This window comes from Salmo salar, chromosome ssa10, assembly GCF_905237065.1.
Source record: "Salmo salar chromosome ssa10, Ssal_v3.1, whole genome shotgun sequence".
Lineage (NCBI taxonomy): Eukaryota > Metazoa > Chordata > Actinopteri > Salmoniformes > Salmonidae > Salmo > Salmo salar.
This window is the reverse complement of record NC_059451.1, coordinates 67,859,838-67,883,461: the sequence shown is the minus strand read 5'-3', so window position 1 is coordinate 67,883,461 and position 23,624 is coordinate 67,859,838. Positions and strand designations below refer to the sequence as shown.

The window sequence follows — 23,624 nt, the reverse complement described above, 5'->3', positions numbered from 1 at the left end:
ATTCAGGATTCTGTTTATGTCTACCCCAAAGACAACGTGTGTTGAGCAAGAGCTTCCTGTGACAACCGGAATTTGTTAAAAACAGCCTAGAGCTATTGTCATATGGCCAACCTGCACATAGTGAAAATCACGAAACTCAACCATCTGTCATTCAGTCAATTCTTAAGGTAGAAGCTTCATATTCAGGATTCTCTTTATGTCTACCCCAATGAACACGTGTGTTGAGCAAGAGCTTCCTGTGACAACCGGAAGTGGTTAAAAACAACCTAGAGCTATTGTCATAAAACCTGCACATAGTGAAAATCACGCAACTCAACCATCTGTCATTCAGTCAATTCTTAAGGTAGAGACTTCATATTCAGGATTCTGTTTATGTCTACCCCAAAGACAACGTGAGTTGATCAAGGGCTTCCTGTGACAACCGGAAGTGGTTAAAAACAGCCTAGAGCTATTGTCATATAACCTGCACATAGTGAAAATCACACAACTCAACCATCTGTCATTCAGTCAATTCCTAAGGTAGAGACTTCATATTCAGGATTCTGTTTATGTCTACGCCAAAGACAACGTGTGTTGAGCAAGAGCTTCCTGTGACAAGCGGAAGTGGTTAACAACAACCTAGAGCTATTGTCATATAACCTGCACATAGTGAAAATCACGCAACTCAACCATCTGTCATTCAGTCAATTCTTAAGGTAGAGACTTCATATTCAGGATTCTGTTTATGTCTACCCCAAAGACAACGTGAGTTGATCAAGGGCTTCCTGTGACAACCGGAAGTGGTTAAAAACAACCTAGAGCTATTGTCATATAACCTGCTCATAGTGAAAATCACACAACTCAACCATCTGTCATTCAGTCAATTCTTAAGGTAGAGACTTCATATTCAGGATTCTGTTTATGTCTACCCCAAAGACAACGTGTGTTGAGCAAGGGCTTCCTGTGACAACCGGAAGTGGTTAAAAACAACCTAGAGCTATTGTCATATAACCTGCACATAGTGAAAATCACGCAACTCAACCATCTGTCATTCAGTCAATTCTTAAGGTAGAGACTTCATATTCAGGATTCTGTTTATGTCTACCCCAAAGACAACGTGTGTTGAGCAAGAGCTTCCTGTGACAACCGGAATTTGTTAAAAACAGCCTAGAGCTATTGTCATATGGCCAACCTGCACATAGTGAAAATCACGAAACTCAACCATCTGTCATTCAGTCAATTCTTAAGGTAGAGACTTCATATTCAGGATTCTGTTTATGTCTACCCCAAAGACAACGTGTGTTGAGCAAGAGCTTCCTGTGACAACCGGAATTTGTTAAAAACAGCCTAGAGCTATTGTCATATGGCCAACCTGCACATAGTGAAAATCACGAAACTCAACCATCTGTCATTCAGTCAATTCTTAAGGTAGAAGCTTCATATTCAGGATTCTCTTTATGTCTACCCCAATGAACACGTGTGTTGAGCAAGAGCTTCCTGTGACAACCGGAAGTGGTTAAAAACAACCTAGAGCTATTGTCATAAAACCTGCACATAGTGAAAATCACGCAACTCAACCATCTGTCATTCAGTCAATTCTTAAGGTAGAGACTTCATATTCAGGATTCTGTTTATGTCTACCCCAAAGACAACGTGAGTTGATCAAGGGCTTCCTGTGACAACCGGAAGTGGTTAAAAACAGCCTAGAGCTATTGTCATATAACCTGCACATAGTGAAAATCACACAACTCAACCATCTGTCATTCAGTCAATTCCTAAGGTAGAGACTTCATATTCAGGATTCTGTTTATGTCTACGCCAAAGACAACGTGTGTTGAGCAAGAGCTTCCTGTGACAAGCGGAAGTGGTTAACAACAACCTAGAGCTATTGTCATATAACCTGCACATAGTGAAAATCACGCAACTCAACCATCTGTCATTCAGTCAATTCTTAAGGTAGAGACTTCATATTCAGGATTCTGTTTATGTCTACCCCAAAGACAACGTGAGTTGATCAAGGGCTTCCTGTGACAACCGGAAGTGGTTAAAAACAACCTAGAGCTATTGTCATATAACCTGCTCATAGTGAAAATCACACAACTCAACCATCTGTCATTCAGTCAATTCTTAAGGTAGAGACTTCATATTCAGGATTCTGTTTATGTCTACCCCAAAGACAACGTGTGTTGAGCAAGGGCTTCCTGTGACAACCGGAAGTGGTTAAAAACAACCTAGAGCTATTGTCATATAACCTGCACATAGTGAAAATCACGCAACTCAACCATCTGTCATTCAGTCAATTCTTAAGGTAGAGACTTCATATTCAGGATTCTGTTTATGTCTACCCCAAAGACAACGTGTGTTGAGCAAGAGCTTCCTGTGACAACCGGAATTTGTTAAAAACAGCCTAGAGCTATTGTCATATGGCCAACCTGCACATAGTGAAAATCACGAAACTCAACCATCTGTCATTCAGTCAATTCTTAAGGTAGAAGCTTCATATTCAGGATTCTCTTTATGTCTACCCCAATGAACACGTGTGTTGAGCAAGAGCTTCCTGTGACAACCGGAAGTGGTTAAAAACAGCCTAGAGCTATTGTCATATAACCTGCACATAGTGAAAATCACACAACTCAACCATCTGTCATTCAGTCAATTCCTAAGGTAGAGACTTCATATTCAGGATTCTGTTTATGTCTACGCCAAAGACAACGTGTGTTGAGCAAGAGCTTCCTGTGACAAGCGGAAGTGGTTAACAACAACCTAGAGCTATTGTCATATAACCTGCACATAGTGAAAATCACGCAACTCAACCATCTGTCATTCAGTCAATTCTTAAGGTAGAGACTTCATATTCAGGATTCTGTTTATGTCTACCCCAAAGACAACGTGAGTTGATCAAGGGCTTCCTGTGACAACCGGAAGTGGTTAAATACAGCCTAGAGCTATTGTCATATAACCTGCACATAGTGAAAATCACACAACTCAACCATCTGTCATTCAGTCAATTCCTAAGGTAGAGACTTCATATTCAGGATTCTGTTTATGTCTACGCCAAAGACAACGTGTGTTGAGCAAGAGCTTCCTGTGACAAGCGGAAGTGGTTAACAACAACCTAGAGCTATTGTCATATAACCTGCACATAGTGAAAATCACGCAACTCAACCATCTGTCATTCAGTCAATTCTTAAGGTAGAGACTTCATATTCAGGATTCTGTTTATGTCTACCCCAAAGACAACGTGAGTTGATCAAGGGCTTCCTGTGACAACCGGAAGTGGTTAAAAACAACCTAGAGCTATTGTCATATAACCTGCTCATAGTGAAAATCACACAACTCAACCATCTGTCATTCAGTCAATTCTTAAGGTAGAGACTTCATATTCAGGATTCTGTTTATGTCTACCCCAAAGACAACGTGTGTTGAGCAAGGGCTTCCTGTGACAACCGGAAGTGGTTAAAAACAACCTAGAGCTATTGTCATATAACCTGCACATAGTGAAAATCACGCAACTCAACCATCTGTCATTCAGTCAATTCTTAAGGTAGAGACTTCATATTCAGGATTCTGTTTATGTCTACCCCAAAGACAACGTGTGTTGAGCAAGAGCTTCCTGTGACAACCGGAATTTGTTAAAAACAGCCTAGAGCTATTGTCATATGGCCAACCTGCACATAGTGAAAATCACGAAACTCAACCATCTGTCATTCAGTCAATTCTTAAGGTAGAAGCTTCATATTCAGGATTCTCTTTATGTCTACCCCAATGAACACGTGTGTTGAGCAAGAGCTTCCTGTGACAACCGGAAGTGGTTAAAAACAGCCTAGAGCTATTGTCATATAACCTGCACATAGAGAAAATCACACAACTCAACCATCTGTCATTCAGTCAATTCCTAAGGTAGAGACTTCATATTCAGGATTCTGTTTATGTCTACGCCAAAGACAACGTGTGTTGAGCAAGAGCTTCCTGTGACAAGCGGAAGTGGTTAACAACAACCTAGAGCTATTGTCATATAACCTGCACATAGTGAAAATCACACAACTCAACCATCTGTCATTCAGTCAATTCTTAAGGTAGAGACTTCATATTCAGGATTCTGTTTATGTCTACCCCAAAGACAACGTGTGTTGAGCAAGGGCTTCCTGTGACAACCGGAAGTGGTTAAAAACAACCTAGAGCTATTGTCATATAACCTGCACATAGTGAAAATCACGCAACTCAACCATCTGTCATTCAGTCAATTCTTAAGGTAGAGACTTCATATTCAGGATTCTGTTTATGTCTACCCCAAAGACAACGTGTGTTGAGCAAGAGCTTCCTGTGACAACCGGAATTTGTTAAAAACAGCCTAGAGCTTTTGTCATATGGCCAACCTGCACATAGTGAAAATCACGAAACTCAACCATCTGTCATTCAGTCAATTCTTAAGGTAGAAGCTTCATATTCAGGATTCTCTTTATGTCTACCCCAATGAACACGTGTGTTGAGCAAGAGCTTCCTGTGACAACCGGAAGTGGTTAAAAACAGCCTAGAGCTATTGTCATATAACCTGCACATAGTGAAAATCACACAACTCAACCATCTGTCATTCAGTCAATTCCTAAGGTAGAGACTTCATATTCAGGATTCTGTTTATGTCTACGCCAAAGACAACGTGTGTTGAGCAAGAGCTTCCTGTGACAAGCGGAAGTGGTTAACAACAACCTAGAGCTATTGTCATATAACCTGCACATAGTGAAAATCACGCAACTCAACCATCTGTCATTCAGTCAATTCTTAAGGTAGAGACTTCATATTCAGGATTCTGTTTATGTCTACCCCAAAGACAACGTGAGTTGATCAAGGGATTCCTGTGACAACCGGAAGTGGTTAAAAACAACCTAGAGCTATTGTCATATAACCTGCACATAGTGAAAATCACGCATCTCAACCATCTGTCATTCAGTCAATTCTTAAGGTAGAGACTTCATATTCAGGATTCTGTTTATGTCTACCCCAAAGACAACGTGTGTTGGGCAAGAGCTTCCTGTGATACCCGGAATTTGTTAAAAACAGCCTAGAGCTATTGTCATATGGCCAACCTGCACATAGTGAAAATCACGCAACTCAACCATCTGTCATTCAGTCAATTCTTAAGGTAGAGGCTTCATATTCAGGATTATCTTTATGTCTACCCCAATGAACACGTGTATTGAGCAAGAGCTTCCTGTGACAACCGGAAGTGGTTAAAAACAGCCTAGAGCTATTGTCATATAACCTGCAAATAGTGAAAACCACGCAACTAATCCATCTGTCATTCAGTCAATTCTTAAGGTAGAGACTTCATATTCAGGATTCTGTTTATGTCTACCCCAAAGACAACGTGTGTTGAGCAAGAGCTTCCTATGACAACCGGAATTTGTTAAAAACAGCCTAGAGCTATTGTCAAATGGCCAACCAGCAGATAGTGAAAATCACGCAACTCAACCATCTGTCATTCAGTCAATTCTTACGGTAGAGGCTTCATATTCAGGATTATGTTTATGCCTACCCCAAAGACAACGTGTGTTGAGTAAGAGCTTCCTGTGACAACTGAAAGTGGTTAAAAACAGCCAAGAGCTATTGCCATTTGGTGGGCACATAGTTAAAGTCAAGCAACTCAACCATGTGTCATTCAGTCAATTCTTAAGGTAGAGACTTCATATTCAGGATTCTGTATATGCGTACCCCAATGACAACGTGTGTCTATTCTTTTTGTAAAAAAAACTAAAACACACACACACAATTTGGCCATAGGGACATAGTGTGGGGCTTAGAGGCTTATACTGCCTTCAATAGTTACTTTCGTTCAAACGATTCAAGAACCGTCAGACCTAGAGCTCAAGTCGATAGTACACAGTGAATTATGTGGCTCTAGAAGGTTCTCAGACCGAGAAACCATCTCGTGCATTTACAATATTTTCAATACATTTTGAATATCACATTCATGGCGACATGTAGAAATGTCGCAAGACTAGGTGCATTGAAACCGCCTCGGCCCATAGAGACGGACCCCAATGTCTCGGTCCGATAGCTCATTCAGGGACCCCGTAATAACGCCCTGAAAAAGTGGATTTTCAGCAACAATTAAGGCCATTGCTCGGGCACCGAATGACCTATCGAGCCGAAACTTGGGATTCGGGGTCGCCTCACATAGGTCTACACATAATGTCAGAGCTGGACCCGCAGCTAGACTGTAACTATGTGTGTTATGTTTTTTTATGGTTAAAATTGAAGGCGCTGTGAATTATGGGCCTGCTCTGACATATGTGATATTTGGCTTCTATACGAGTTGGAAAAAGTGGATTTGGTGTCAGATGGAATCAGTTTGGTGACAGAATGATATCTAATTGACTGATGGACGCTGACTGCTGGGTGACGAGCGATGGAGAGGAACCACAGTCACTGCACGGCCATCCCCAGTTCATCGGGACAGTCAATTATGCATTTCTGCAGTATTTTTGAGCATGCATAAATTCGTGATGCTAAATGCCCATTGAATCATATTGCAAACATAACGCGCAATATTGCAAACGTAACGCGCATTTGCAATATGATTCAACAGCAATAAATATCACCAAAGTTGACATGATGAATCATATTGCAAACGTAACGCGCAATATTGCAAACGTAACGCGCATTTGCAATATGATTCAAAAGCAATAAATATCACCAAAGTTGACATGATGAAATCAACACAACGAGCGATGGCCAGTTCATCGGGACAGTCAATTATGCATTTCTGCAGTATTTTTGAGCCTGCCTAAATTCGTGATGATAAATGCCCATTGAATCATATTGCAAACGTAACGCGCAATTTTGCAAACGTAACGCGCATTTGCAATATGATTCAACAGCAAAAAATATCACCAAAGTTGACATGATGAAATCAACACAACGAGCGATGGAGAGGAACCACAGTCACTGTACGGCCATCCCCAGTCCATCGGGACAGTCAATTATGCATTTCTGCAGTATTTTTGAGCATGCCTAAATTCGTGATGCTAAATGCCCATTGAATCATATTGCAAACGTAACACGCAATATTGAAAATGTAACACGCATTTGCAATATGATTCAACAGCAAAAAATATCACCAAAGTTGACATGATGAAATCAACACAACGAGCGATGGAGAGGAACCACAGTCACTGCACGGCCATCCCGAGATCATTGGGCCAGTCAGTTATGCATTCTGAGCATGTCAAATTCATTAAAAATGTTAAAAGCAACAGAGTCCCACTTCTCCCTCATCATACATGACAAGTAGACCATCTGCGTTGATTCATGGCTTAACATAGGGCTATATATCATTTGGGCAGTATAAATGCCATTTGGACCATGGTTCACTGACTTTTGGGTTTGGAAACCGATTTCCTATCATCGTACATGGCAAACCGACAAACATCCTGATTTGGCACATTCAATACTTTCATACATGTATAATTGACAAAAAAAGAATTGGACATTTCATTTGCACATTTCTAATGGCATTTGGCAAAAAAAAAGACAAAAATATGTCACTTTTGACTTCCTATGAAATCGTATTCCAAATGCACAAAACATATGCCTTATGCACAAGCAAATATGTCACTTTTGACTTCCTATGAAATCATATTCCATATGCACAAAACATATGCCTTATGCACAAGCAAATATGTCACTTTTGACATCCTATGAAATCATATGCCAAATGCACAAAACATATGCCTTATGCACAAGCAAAAACAACCCCAAAAATTATGTCAATAAAATATGTCAAAAGTATGTCCATACAGCTCTTATACATGTGTAATTTACATAAAAATCGAAAAAATGTCGAAAAACGGTCCAGAAACCACTTTTTAAGGGGTTGAAAAGTTTTCAAAAAATATGTCATTTTTTCAAAATTTGACTCTTGGGTCTTGAATTGTGTTACATTTGCAATATGAAAATTCACTGCGGAGAGCTCTAGCCATCTATTGGATATTTGCTGTGATTTGGCACATTCAATACTTTCATAATTGACAAAAAAAGCATTGGACATGTCATTTTGCAAAAAAAAAGAAAAAAAAGTGACATTTTTTCATATGAAATCATATTCAAAATGCACAAAACATATGCCTTGTTCACAAGCAAAAGAAACCCAAAAAACGACGTCAATAAAAAACGTCATAAGCATTTTCATACATCTCTTATACATGTGTAATTGACATAAAAATAAAAAAAAAATCGAAGAACGGTCCAGAAACCACTTTTTTAAGGCGTGATAAGTTTTCAATTTTTTTTCATTTTATCAAAATCTGACCCTTGGGTGTTGACTTGGGTATCATTTGCTGTATGAAAATCCACGGTGGAGCGCGCTCGCCATCTAAAGGAAATTTGGGGTGTTACAATTGGCAATTGCCATTGGAAAATTGCCATATGATTGGCACGGAGATGGACCGCTTTCGGTGGTATTTACAATTGTGTGTATGATTCGTGCTATGCCAATATGTTCCCATGTTATTTTGTCCAAATCAGGGGTGTTTTCCCTTACCTTTGATTATCTTCATCAGAAGGCACTTCCAGAAATCCCAGGTCCATAACAAATGTAGTTTTGTTCTAAAAAGCTCATCATTTATGTCCAAAAAGCTCCGTGTTGTTAGCGCGTCCTGTAGGCTACTCAAAAACATGAACGTTGCCCGCCGGACTTGTCTTCACCAAAGAGGGAAAAAAATATATTTACGTTCGTTCAAACATGTCAAACGTTGTATAGCATAAATCATTAGGGCCTTTTTCAATCAGAACTTCAATAATATTCAAGTTGGACGATTGCATTCTCTTTTAAAACGTATTGGAACGAGAGTACCCAAACATGCACTCGCGCGCCAGAGTCGTATAGGCCATCCGCTTATGACCAACTTTCCAAGCCTCTCTTTGGGTCAGTTTTCACCGGAGAAGACTCAAACCACTTTGTAAAGACTGTTGACATCTAGTGGATGGCGTAGGAAGTGCTCAATGATTAATACGTCCCTGTGTGTTTCAATGGTATAGGCTTAAAAGTAATTCAACACATCAGATATCCACTTCCTGTTAGAATTTGTCTCAGGGTTTTGACTGCCATATGAGTTCTGTTATACTTACAGACACCATTCAAACAGTTTTAGAAAATTCATAGTGTTTTCTATCCAAATGTTAATAATATGCATATCCTAGCTTCTGAGTTGGTGTAGGAGGCAGTTAAAAATGGGCACATATTTTTTTCAAAATTCTCAATACTGCCCCCTAGCCCCAAGAGGTTTTAAGGAAAGCTTTGACTATGCACACTGCCCACAAAATGAGTTGGAAACTGAGCTGCACTTCCTAACCTCCTGCCAAGTGTATGTCCATATTAGAGACACATATTTCCTTCAGATATTTCTCAGATCGGGGACCCACAAACCCAATTTCGATAAACTCCCATATCTATTGGTTGAAACACCACAGTGTGCCATCACAGCAGCAAGATTTGTGACCTGTTGCCACAAGAAAAGGGCAACCAGTGAAGAAAATCATTGCAAATACAACCCATATTTACGTTTAAATAGTTTCCCTTTTGTACTTTAACTATTTGCGAATAATAAGACATTTGGAATGTTTTTATTATTTTGGAACTTTTGTATTGTTTATTTAACTTTTGTTTTTTATCTATTTCACTTGCTTTGGCAATGCAAACACATGTTTCCCATGCCAATAAAGCCCTTAAATTGAATTGAATTGAATTGAGAGAGAGAGAGACAGTGGGAGAGAGATAGAGACATAGAGAGAGAGAGAGAGAGAGAGAGAGAGAGAGAGAGAGAGAGAGAGAGAGAGAGAGAGAGAGAGAGATAGAGACAGAGAAAGAGAGAGACACACACACACACAAATAGGGGTGTTTTACCTGTTTGGAGGTCTTCCATGGAGAGAGGTGACCTGCAGAGAAACAAACAGCAAATGCTAGTCCTTTGAGCAGACAGAGAAAAATAACTGTATGATAGGTTATCTTATCATTACAATGGCAGAAGTAAAGAACAGTAGGGAAACTTTGTACAAGAGTCGTTACCAAACAAATATTCAATATCACAGTTACTCTTGGAATCCATACATCGTAGGCTATTACATATAGCACTAGCGGTACCCCGCCCTAAACGGGTGATAAATAATTTGATTCAATGCAATTTACCCCTCCTGCAAATCAAAAATGTGTTTATCTGTTCAGCTTTTTGGTCTCTGGATATTCTCTACCTCAGATATTCTCTACCTATATATGTTATCCATATATATGGCCTATTAAAAAACATAACATTTTGGTAGCTTAACTACAGACAGATTAGAGCCTTCTCTTTTCAGCAGTACACTTAGAAAAAAATGGTTCTTTGGGGTTCTATATTTAAGCAATAAGGCACAAGGGGGTGTGGTATATTGGCAATATACCATGGCTAAGGGCTGTTCTTACGCATGACGCAACAGGAGTTTGGCCATATGTGACTCACCACCTGGATTAGGTTTTATGTAGCAACATTTGAATTTCTGTTTTTTACATTGGATAAAAGTAGAGACTCAGAGCTACAAAATGGTATATCATACACGGCATTTCAGGAAACAATATGAAAGTAATTCTGCTTTCTAGTATATGTGATATATTATATCACATATACTACAGACCCCAGAGGTGCCTTATTGCTTTTATAAACTGATTATCAACTTAATTAGAACAGTACAAACATGTATTTTGTCATACCCATGGTATACAGTCAGATATACCACAGCTTTCAGCCAATCAGCACTTCTTTCGACCACCCAGTTTATAAAGAACCTTTTGGTTCTTTGGATGAGATGATCCTACCCAGTGAAGGCAAAGAACCTTGAGGGTTCTCTCCCTACCACAGAGTGTAATGTGGATTTCAGCAAACAACAGCTAACAAAAGCTAACCCAGTCACATCAAACTCTGAAATGACAGCTAACTCCCTATTAATTAGTTTTAGCTGTTTGCATTGACATGTTTAAATATATATGAATGATGTTGCTGCATGATTTTGCACGGATATGGCCAGCAGCATACCACTCTGCATCCCACTGCTGGCTTGCTTCTGAAGCTAAGCAGGGTTGGTCCTGGTCAGTACCTGGATGGGAGACCAGATGCTACTGGAAGTGGTGTTGGAGGGCCAGTAGGAGGAACTCTTTCCTCTGGTCTAAAAAATATCCCAATGCCCCAGGGCAGTGATTGGGGACACTGCCCTGTGTAGGGTGTTTTTTTCGGATGGGACGTTAAATCAATGCAGCCTACTCAATAACTTTTGATAGCTACTGTTCACAGGCATCCTAAGCTGTATACAGTGTTCCTCACGGAGTCCCTTGAATTCCTATCGGCCCTTGTATTCACGACAGATAATATTCACATTTTTGGTGACTTTAATATTCACATGGAAAAGTCCACAGACCCACTCCAAAAGGCTTTCGGAGCCATCATCAACTTTTGTCCAACATGTCTCCGGACCTAATTGCCAGTCATACCCTGGATGTAGTTTGTCCCGTGGAAACAATATTGTGGTTCTAAATGTTTTTCCTCATAATCCTGAACTATCAGACCACCATTTTATTATGTTTGCAATCACAACAAATAATCTGCTCAGACCCCAACCAAGAACCATCAAAAGCCGTGCTATAAATTCTCTGACAACCCAATGATTCCTAGATGCCCTTCCTGACTCCCTCCACCTACCCAAGGACATTGGAGTACAAAAATCAGTTAATCACCTAACTGAGGATGAAATGTAACCTTGTGTAATACCCTAGATGCAGTCACACTCATACAAACAAAAATCATTTGTCACAAGAAACTAGCTCCCTGGTATACAGAAAATACCTGAGCCCTGAAGCAAGCTTCCAGAAAATTTGAACGGAAATGGCGCTCCACCAAACTGGAAGTCTTCCGACGAGCTTGGAAAGACAGTACCATGCAATAACGAAGAGCCCTCACTGCTGCTCAATCATCCTATTATTTCAACATAATTGAGGAGAATAACCTCTCTGGGGTCGGTGGGACGAAATCGTCCCACCTACGTAACAGCCAGTGGAATCCTGTGGCGCGTTATTCAAATACCTTAGAAATGCTATTACTTCAATTTCTCAAACATATGACTATTTTACACCATTTTAAAGACAAGACTCTCGTTAATCTAACCACACTGTTCAATTTCAAAAAGGCTTTACAACGAAAGCAAAACATTAGATTATGTCAGCAGAGTACCAAGCCAGAAATAATCAGACACCCATTTTTCAAGCTAGCATATAATGTCACATAAACCCAAACCACAGCTAAATGCAGCACTAACCTTTGATGATCTTCATCAGATGACAACCCTAGGACATTATGTTATACAATACATGCATGTTTTGTTCAATCAAGTTCATATTTATATCAAAAACCAGCTTTTTACATTAGCATGTGACGTTCAGAACTAGCATATCCCCCGCAAACTCCCGGTGAATTTACTAAATTACTCACGATAAACGTTCACAAAAAACATAACAATTATTTTTGGAATTATAGATACAGAACTCCTTTATGCATTCGCTATGTCCGATTTTAAAATAGCTTTTCGGTGAAAGCACATTTTGCAATATTCTAAGTAGATAGCCCGGCATCACAGGGCTAGCTATTTACACACCCACCAAGTTTAGCCCTCACCAAAGTCAGATTTACTATAAGAAAAATGTTATTACCTTTGCTGTTCTTCGTCAGAATGCACTCCCAGGACTTCTACTTCAATAACAAATATTGGTTTGGTCCCAAATAATCCATAGTTATATCCAAATAGTGGCGTTTTGTTCGTGCATTCAAGACACTATCCGAAAGGGTAAATAAGGGTTACGCGCCCGACGCGTTTCGTGACAAAAAATGTCTAAATATTCCATCACCGTACTTCGAAGCATGTCAACCGCTGTTTAAAATCAATTTTTATGCCATTACAGCAAAGATCCTACATTTTCAATAAACAGAGCCAAGAAGCCCAAGGAATGGTCAGAGAGGGTACTTCCTGTACAGAATCTTCTCAGGTTTTTGCCTGCCATATGAGTTCTGTTAAACTCACAGACACCATTCAAACAGTTTTAGAAACTTTAGGGTGTTTTCTATCCAAAGCCAATAATTATATGCATATTCTAGTTTCTGGGCAGTAGTAATAACCAGATTAAATCGGGTACGTTTTATATCCGGCCGTGTAAATACTGCCCCCTAGCCCTAACAGGATAAGAACAATCCAACATTTATTTTTTATACTGTCACAAAGCTAACTAAAAAGTAGCATTCCCAAGAGAGGATGGCTTTCACTTCTGCAGTGATGAATTTATGAATTTCTTTGATGAAAAAATCATGATCATGAGAAAGCAAATTTCAGACTCCTCTTTGAATCTGCATATTTCCCCAAACTCAGTTGTCCTGAGTCTGCACAGAACTGCCAGGATCTAGGATCAATGGAGACACTCAAGTTTTTTAATCTTGTATCTCTTGACACATTGATGGAAATTGTCATGGCCTCTAAACCTTCAAGCTGCATACTGGACCCTATTCCAACTAAACTACTGAAAGAGCTACTTCCTGTGCTTGGCACTCCTATGTTGAATTCCTTTACAGGAAGTGGCCTGTCTGACCCCCCGCAAACTTCCAGGGAATTTACTAACAATTTACTAAATTACTCACGATAAACATTCACAAAAAGCATAACAATTATTTTAAAAATTATAGATACAGAACTCCTCTATGCACTCGATATGTCCGATTTTAAAATAGCTTTTTGGTGAAAGCACATTTTGCAATATTCTAAGTACTTAGTGCTCAACATATGTGGGAACTCCTTCAAGACTGTTGAAAAATAATTTCTCATGAAGCTGGTTGAGAGAATGCCAAGGGTGAGCAAAGCTGTCTTCAAGACAAAGGGTAGCTATTTTGAAGAATCAACTAAAATATAACATCAGAAGCCTTATACACACCAGGTCTCCAATGCGCCTTCACAGCCCAGTACATCCTCTGTCACCTCCTTGTACTCTCCCTGAAGTTCGTGTCCCTAGTCCGGTGCATCCTGTGCCTGCTCCTCGCACTTGCCCTGAAGCGCCTGTTCCCAGTCAGGTATGTCCTGTGTCGCCTCCTCACACTCTCCCTGAGGTGCGTGTTTCTAGTCCGGTGCTACCTGTCCCGGCTCCACGCACTAGGCCTCCAGTGAGTCTCTCCAGTCCAATGTGTCCTGTTCCTGATCCCCGCACTCGCCCTGAAGTGCGTGTTACCAGCCTGGCGCCACCTGTGCCAGCCCAACGCATCAGGACTCCAGTGTGCTTTCCCAGTCCGGTGTGTCCTGTTCCTGCTCCCCGCACTCGCCCTGAGATGCGTGTTACCAGTCTGGTGCCACCTGTGCCAGCCAGATGCATCAGGCCTCCAGTGCGCCTGCCCAATCCGGTGTGTCCAGTTCCTGCTCTCTGCACTCGCCCTGAGGTGCGTGTTACCAGTCTGGCGTCACCTGTGCCAGCCCCACGCATCAGGCCTCCAGTGCGCATTCCCAGTCCAGACCTTCCGGCGACAGTTCCCAGTCTGGAGCTTCCTGCGACAGTTCCCAGTCTGGAGCTTCCGGCGAAGTTTTACAGTCTGGAACCTCCTGAGACGGCCCACAGTCCAGCGCCTCCTGAGACGGCCCACAGTCCGGAGGCTCCAGCGACGGCCCACAGTCCGGAGGCTCCAGCGACGGCCCACAGTCCGGAGGCTCCAGCGACGGCCCACAGTCCGGAGGCTCCAGCGACGGCCCACAGTCCGTAGGCTCCAGCGACGGCCCACAGTCCGGAGGCTCCAGCGACGGCCCACAGTCCGGAGGCTCCAGCGACGGCCCACAGTCCGGAGGCTCCAGCGACGGCCCACAGTCCGGAGACTCCAGCGACGGCCCACAGTCCGGAGGCTCCAGCGACGGCCCACAGTCCGGAGGCTCCAGAGACGGCCCACAGTCCGGAGGCTCCAGCTACGGCCCACAGTCCGGAGACTCCAGCTACGGCCCACAGTCCGGAGCCTCCAGCCACGGCCCACAGTCCGGAGCCTCCAGCCACGGCCCACAGTCCGGAGCCTTCAGCGACGGCCCACAGTCCGGAGCCTCCAGCGACGGCCCACAGTATGGAGCCTCCAGCGGGGGCCCACAGTACGGAGCCTCCAGCGGGGGCCCACAGACCGGAGCATCCAGTGACGGCCCACAGTCCGGAGCCTCCAGCGACGGCCCGCAGTCCAGAGCCTCCAGCGACGGCCCGCAGTCCGGAGCCTCCAGCGACGGCCCGCAGTCCGGAGCCTCCAGCAACGGCCCGCAGTCCGGAGCCTCCAGTTTTGCCTAGTTTAAATTTTCTATGTCGTGTGGTTCTAGTTTCTGTTTTTCTATGTTGTTTTTTTTGGGATGATCTCCAATTAGAGGCAGCTGGTCATCGTTGTCTCTAATTGGGGATCATATTTAAATTGTTGTTTTTCCCACTAGGTTTTTTTGGAGATTATTTTGAGGTAGTGAATGTTTCACCTCTTCGTCACGGTTTGCTATTTTGTTTAGTAGTTTATTTGTATGTCTTGCATAGTTTCACAGTTATACTAAAATGTGGAACGATACACACACTGCGCCTTGGTCTCCTTCATCATATGACAAAAACGTGACATAAAGCCGCATATAAACACGGTCTCTTTTTTGCAGTCTTCAGTAAGGCAGCTGCAAAATGCAGGTATTTCAGCCTAGCTCAGTGCTTTTGTGATGGTGGGGCAGCCAGCGGAAAATACAGAGCGTAGGGGTTGGCATTTGTATTTTGTATTTATTACAAAAGGCAGCAGCTACTCTTCCTGGGTTCCAGCAAAATTAAGGCAGATATACATTTTAAGAAACATTACAATTATGGGATTTGTTGTTGTCCCACCCGCATATCAACTAATCAGCATCCAGGATCCAAACAACACATTTTATAATTTAGATTATTACTATAATTGGATTGTCTTAAGAACATTGTGTGTCAATATGCAAGAATAAAGACGCTAAATCTTGGACCTAGCCAGAATTTTACATCTGAAACCGAGCTCAGTATTGTGATCTACCAGCATCTTATCATGCGCGTTAGAGGTGAGGACACCTACACAATGCTAATGAATAGCTGCAGTCAGTATTGGCTCCTAAACGAGTTCTCCCTGCACACATCTACTATGCCAAGTCTGTGGTCAGTGCGACATGGCAGTGGAACCTCACAGACTAGCCTACTGAGTCTTGGCTGGATTCCAGAATGCACCGATTGGCTCCTGGGCCCTCCTGCCCCTCCCATGGCAGTGTGATATGCATTCTCATTGGTGAAGGCGGCTGTCTGTGGTCTCCAGTTGGCTCGATGCTAAAGAGACTGTCAGGGGACGGAGATGTGAACACGACCGGAGCTTAGTGGACACTGGCGACATGCCAACGCTGGGGTAGTCAAACAAAGGAACACATATATTTATACACACACACGGACAGTCTGACGCCTATTGTGAGTAATTCCGAGCCCTGTCAGTCTTTTACCCTGCAGCCAGTTACCCCGAGGCATTCGGTGTACATCTGTGTGTGTGTGTTTGTGTAAGTGTGTGCGTTCGGTGTGTCAGGCTGATATTCTATTTAGGGCCATTGCCCTGAGCTGTTTGATGTAGGGGAGACACCGGGTGGGATGGTGTGTGTGTGTGTGTGTGTGTGTGTGTGTGTGTGTGTGTGTGTGTGTGTGTGTGTGTGTGTGTGTGTGTGTGTGTGTTGGAGAGACTGGGTTGAAGGGATGGGAGGGTGGCAATGGGGGAGGGTAAACGGTTTATCATGCCAGGTAGAATGTAGACCCTGAGTGTGTGTGTGTGTCTCTCTGTGTGTGTGTGTGTGTGTGTGTGTGTGTGTGTGTGTGTGTGTGTGTGTGTGTGTGTGTGTGTGTGTGTGTGTGTGTGTGTGTGTGTGTGTGTGTGTGTGTGTGTGTGTGTGTGTGTGTGTGTGTGTGTGTGTGTGTGTGTGTGTGTGTTTGGTGAGTAGTGCAGACAAGCAGCTAGGTCACCAGTGATACAAGTCACTATTCAACGTCCATCCATGTCTGAGGATGTCAAGAGATGACGTGGAAACCGGCGCTAGGGGAACAGTGAAGACTGTTGCTTTCAAGTAGGTTTCAGTTTTGCTAGCTGGATGGTGATGGTGGATGGGCTCAGCATCTGCCTCTGACTCATAGGTTGCATGTTCAAATCCAGTATTTGAAAGTTATTTTTGTTTTAAGCCTATCCCAAACCTTAACCCTTACCTTAAGCACTCAGAGTTAATGCCTAACCTTAAGATTTCAGAGTCAATACCTAAACTTAACCCTAACCTTAATTTGGAGTTAATGCCTAAACTTAACCTTAAACACTTCGATTTGAGTTTACAAACATGGATGAACATATAATTCTGACGTGAGACTGTGAGATCTAGTTGCACACAAGAGCATGGTGAGTAGTGAGTTTGTCACATGTACACTAGATAGAATGAGGGTATAGATAATTGCACACTGTAATATTAAAAACTGAAAATAAACATCACATAAAACCCCGTAGATAGAGATGTGCATGATGAAGATTCATTCGTAAACCTAAATTTTATTTTTAGAATTTAGGTTTGAGATAAAACTGATGGTTAGGAATATTAGTGGTTGAAATTCCATTAGAATGCACAGTACCTCCCTCCTTTATGACATGGCCAGATCCAGACAGTGACTGGTGAATTAGAATGTGCTTTGAATAATATAGCTGTGGTGTTGAAAGTCAACCACCAGATGGCGTGTATTAGCGCTGCACGGATGATGAGATGTGCTAGATTGTTCAACCTGTCAGCTGTGAAAGACACTCACACATAGACCACACACACACAGACATGCCCTCTCTCCACTGGGATTCTCTGCCTCTAACCCTATTACAGGGGCTGAGTCACTGGCTTACTGGTGTTCTTCCATACCGTCCATGGGAGGGGTGCGTCACTTGAGTGGGTTGAGTCACTGACGTGGTCTTCCTGTCTGGGTTGGCGCCCCCCCTTGGGTTGTGCCATGGCGGAGATCGTTGTGGGCTATACTCGGCCTTGTCTTAGGACGGTAAGTTGGTGGTTGGAGACATCCCTCTAGTGGTGTGGGGGCTGTGCTTTGGCAAAGTGGGTGGGGTTATATCCTGCCTGTTTGGCCCTGTCCGGGGGGTATCATCGGATGGGGCCACAGTGTCTTCTGATCCCTCCTGTCTCAGCCTCCAGTATTTATGCTGCAGTAGTTTATGTGTCGGGGGGGCTAGGGTCAGTCTGTTACATCTGGAGTATTTCTCTTGTCTTATCCGGTGTCCTGTGTGAATTTGAATATGCTCTCTCTAATTCTCTTTCTCTCTTTCTCTTTCTCTCTTTCTTTCTTTCTCTAGGAGGACCTGAGCCCTAGGACCATGCCTCAGGACTACCTGGCATGATGACTCCTTGCTGTTCCCAGTCCACCTGGCCGTGCTGCTGCTCCAGTTTCAACTGTTCTGCCTGCGGCTATGGAACCCTGACCTGTTCACCGGACGTGCTTGTTGCACCCTCGACAACTACTATGATTATTATTATTTGACCATGCTGGTCATTTATGAACATTTTAACATCTTGACCATGTTGTGTTATAATATCCACCCTGCACAGCCAGAAGAGGACTGGCCACCCCTCATAGCCTGGTTCCTCTCTAGGTTTCTTCCGAGGTTTTTGTCCTTTCTAGGGAGTTTTTCCTAGGGAGTTTTTCCTAGCCACCGTGCTTCTTTCACATGCATTGCTTGCTGTTTGGGGTTTTAGGCTGGGTTTCTGTGCAGCACTTTGAGATATCAGCTGATGTACGAAGGGCTATATAAATAAATTTGATTTGATGTATCCACGAACTCACATACAAACACACACACTCACACACGCACAGGAAACAGTCCAGTTTCCAATTGGCTACTCAGTGTAGCGCTCGCTGCCACTGTTTTACAACATGTTCCGATATTACACAGTCAATTGAATTACTAACAGTCAAAATGTGCCAATAACATATTTTGAGTCAGTCCCAGTCAGCCAGTACTACAATATTGATCACATTATCCAACTCACAAAATATGATCACTATGATTATTGAAACAGGAACTTTTCCAGTGTTTGTGTGTGTGTTTATGTGTGTTTTTTAGTGCGTGTGCGTTCGAGTGCATGTGTGTGTGCATCTGTGTGTGTCTACGAGCAGTTATTGAGTGTTAGTTAGATCTGGGTGTAGAGACTTACATGTGTATCAGGAACAGCTAGCTGTAATAAAAAACACACATTTGTGAGTATAAATAAATTAACTAAGCTGTAAATAAATGAACTCTGTGCATTGAAACTTGTCACTTGGAGTGCTGCCCATTTTTGGCTTTTTCCCCTTTTCCTCCCTTTTCCTCACGCCATGGCTAACAGACAGCAGCTGTGACATTATGTCCATCCCACAATCCTCTGTGCCTGGCCATCACAGAGACAAGCATGGGAGCCTGGTTGAGTGTGTGTTTGTGTTTACAGTGGTTCCTCCTTTAAAAGTTGTGAGCTTACACCGCGGTTCTTAGAGGTACCCAGCGTCACGGCTTCATTGCTCCAGACCACCACAAGGGGGAGTTAGAGCACTCATTATGCATTTGGGTCCCAAGGTTTTTATATGACCAATCATATTGAGTGGTTCCAATGATGAATTTGATGCGAGCCACCTGTCCCTTGTGACTTTCTTCAGCAAAGATGGCTGACAAAATATTACGCAGGAAGCAAATGTAAGTAGTTATAACGTCATAACGAGTCAAACAAAACATGTACAATTGAGAGGAATATGTTAATTAATGTAGAGACAAACGATTGTGCATATTTATTTGTCATAAAGTTTATTTACAAAAATTGCTATTTAGCAAAATAAAATTCAGTCATATCCAATAAAAGGTGTATCAAACTCCATTATTTGATTTATGCTGTGTCTGCATGTACGTATTACAATTATACACTTCAACAGTGTTTACCATTCCTGCTCCTGGGACATCAATGATTACACATTGTAACTATGCAATAGACTAGAAACATGATTTAAGTAAAGGCTGATTTGTAATTCATATATACAGAATATACAGTACATCCTGCCATTACGCCCACAAGTGTGCTGAATGACGCATGGAAGAGAGCGAGGAACGAGAAGGGAGTAACAATCCAGGCTATTTGCTCTGAGACCGGCATAATAATGTAACGAAACAAGCAGGGAGCAGGTTTCGAACCCTCAACATTTCAGCCCAAAGTTCAGGACGCTATCGACTGTGCCCAAATGTATTAATTGGGGTTGGGGTCGATTGTAGCTAAAAACACTTTATCAATTGAAGTTAGAAGCAAAAGCCTAAAACTATTTTAGCACCGTTTCATGCTGATCTGAGACAAGCATGGGGACTCTGAGACAAGCCTACTCCTTTTACCCCGTCGGGGATTTGAATCCCGGTCTCTCATCCGCTAAATAAATCTTTAGAGCTCGTGCTGCTAGGTGACCTAAACTGGGGCATGCTTAACCTGTTGGGGCTAGGGGGCAGTATTTGCACGGCTGGATAAAAAAAATGTACCCGATTTAATCTGGTTACTAATCCTACCCAGTAACTAGAATATGCATATACTTATTATATATGGATAGAAAACACTCTAAAGTTTCTAAAACTGTTTGAATGGTGTCTGTGAGTATAACAGAACTCATTTGGCAGGCAAAACCCTGAGACATTTTCTGACAGGAAGTGGATACCTGATGCGTTGTATTACCTTTAAACCTATGCCATTGAAAAACACAGGGGCTGAGGAATATTTTGGCACTTCCTATTGCTTCCACTAGATGTCACCAGCCTTTACAAAGTGTTTTGAGTCTTCTGGAGGGAGATCTGACCGAACAAGAGCCATGGAACGATGATGGCCCATTAGACACCTGGCGCGCGAGTTCATGTTGGGTACCCTCGTTCCAATACGTTATAAAAGAGTATGCATTCGTCCACCTTGAATATTATTCATGTTCTGGTTAAAAAGGCCCTAATGATTTATGCTATACAACGTTTGACATGTTTGAACGAACGTAAATATATTTTTTCCCCTCGTTCATGAAGTGAAGTCCGGCGGGCTTAGCTCATGTGCTAACAAGACGGAGATTTTTGGACATAAATGATGAGCTTTTTTGAACAAAACTACATTCGTTATGGACCTGTGATACCTGGAAGTGACATCTGATGAAGAGAATCAAAGGTAATGGATTATTTACATAGTATTTTCGATTTTAGATCTCCCCAACATGGCGGCTAGTCTGTATCGCAACGCGTATTTTTCTGGGCGCAGTGCTCAGATTATTGCAAAGTGTGATTTCCCAGTAAGGTTATTTTTAAATCTGGCAAGTTTATTGCGTTCAAGAGATGTAAATCTATAATTCTTTAAATGACAATATAATATTTTACCAATGTTTTCTAATTTTAATTATTTAATTTGTGATGCTGACTTGACTGCCGGTTATTGGAGGGAAACGATTTCCTCAACATCAATGCCATAGTAAAACGCTGTTTTTGGATATAAATATGAACTTGATAGAACTAAAAATGCATGCATTGTCTAACATAATGTCCTAGGAGTGTCATCTGATGGAGATTGTAAAAGGTTAGTGCATCATTTTAGCTGGTTTTATGGTTTTGGTGACCCTGTCTTTGAATTGACAAAACATTACACACAACTCTTGTAAATGTACTGTCCTAACATACTCTAAATTTATGCTTTCGCCGTAAAACCTTTTTGAAATCGTAAAACGTGGTTAGATTAAGGAGATGTTTATCTTTCAAATGGTGTAAAATAGTTGTATGTTTGAAAAATTTGAATTTTGACATTTATTTGGATTCAAATTTGCCGCTCTTGAAATGCACCTGCTGTTGATGGAGTGCACCACGGGGGGGACGCTAGCGTCCCACCTAGCCCATAGAGGTTAACACCCCAGCCATCCTACAATCTAAGCTTGATGCCCTCAATCTCACACAAATGATCAATGAACCTACCAGGTACCACCCCAAAGCCGTAAACAAGGTCAACCTCATAGATATCATCCTAACCAACTTGCCCTCTAAATACACCTCTGCTGTTTTCAACCAAGGTCTCAGCGATCACTACCTCATTGCCTGCATCCGTAATGGGTCAGCGGTCAAACGACCTCCACTCATCACTGTCAAACGCTCCCTGAATCATTTCAGTGAGCAAGCCTTTCTTATCGACCTGGCCCGGGTATCCTGGAAGGATATTGACCTCATCCCGTCAGTAGAGGATGCCTGGTTATTTTTTTTAAATGCCTTCCTCACCATCTTAAATAAGCATGCCCCATTCAAGAAATTTAGAACCAGGAACAGATATAGCCCTTGGTTCTCTCCAGACCTGACTGCCCTTAACCAACACAAAAACATCCTGTGGCGTTCTGCATTAGCATGGAACAGCCCCCGTGATATGCAACTTTTCAGGGAAGTTAAAAACCAATATACACAGGCAGTTAGAAAAGCCAAGGCTAGCTTTTTGAAGCAGAAATTTGCTTCCTGCAACACAAATTCAAAAAAGTTATGGGACACTGCAAAGTCCATGGAGAATAAGAACACCTCCACCCAGCTGCCCACTGCACTGAGGATAGGAAACTCTGTCACCTCTGATAAATCCATTGAGAATTTCAATAAGCATTTTTCTACAACTGGCCATGCTTTCCACCTGGCTACCCCTACCGTGGTCAACAACACTGCACCCCCACAGCTACTCGCCCAAGCCTTCCCCATTTCTCATTCTCTCAAATCCAGTCAGCTGATGTTCTGAAAGAGCTGCAAAATCTGGACCCCTACAAATCAGCCGGGCTAGACAATCTGGACCCTTCCTTTCTTTCTAAAATGATCTGCCGAAATTGTTGCAACCCCTATTACTAGCTTGTTCAACCTCTCTTTCATGTCGTCTGAGATTTCAAAAGATTGGAAAGCAGCTGCTGTCATCCCCCTCTTCAAAGGAGGGGACACCCTTGACCCAAACTGCTACAGACCTATATCTATCCTACTCTGCCTTTCTAAGGTCCGAAAGCCAAGTCAACAAACAGATTACCGACCATTTTGAATCCCACCGCACCTTCTCCGCTATGCAATCTGGTTTCAGAGCTGGTCATGGGTGCACCTCAGCCACGCTCAAGGTCCTAAACGATATCATAACCACCATCGATAAGAAACAATAGTGTGTATTCGTCGACCTGGCCAAGGCTTTCGACTCTGTCAATCACCACATCCTCATCGGCAGAATCAATAGCCTTGGTTTCTCAAATGATTGCCTCGCCTGGTTCACCAACTACTTCTCTGATAGAATTCAATGTTTCAAATCGGATGGCCTGTTGTCCGGGCCTCTGGTCTCTATGGGGGTGCCACAGGGTTCAGTTCTTGGGCCAACTCTTTTCTCTGTATACATCAATGATGTCGCTCTTGCTTCTGGTGAGTCTCTGATCCACCTCTACGCAGACGACACCATTCTGTATACTTCTGGCCCTTCTTTGGACACTGTGTTAACCTGTTGGGGCTAGGGGGCAGTATTTTCACGGCTGGATAAAAAAACGTACCCGA

The 23,624-nt window shown here is 42.5% G+C and overlaps 1 protein-coding gene across 1 annotated transcript in view; it reads right to left on the bottom strand.

The window, feature by feature from the left end:
• LOC106591140 (membrane-associated guanylate kinase, WW and PDZ domain-containing protein 2) overlaps window positions 1-23,624 on the bottom strand; it is a 430,776-nt gene that overhangs the window by 160,215 nt on the left and 246,937 nt on the right. Inside the window, 1 exon segment of the mRNA XM_045688044.1 lies at window positions 9,881-9,912. Within this exon segment, the coding sequence (XP_045544000.1) occupies window positions 9,881-9,912 (32 nt within the window).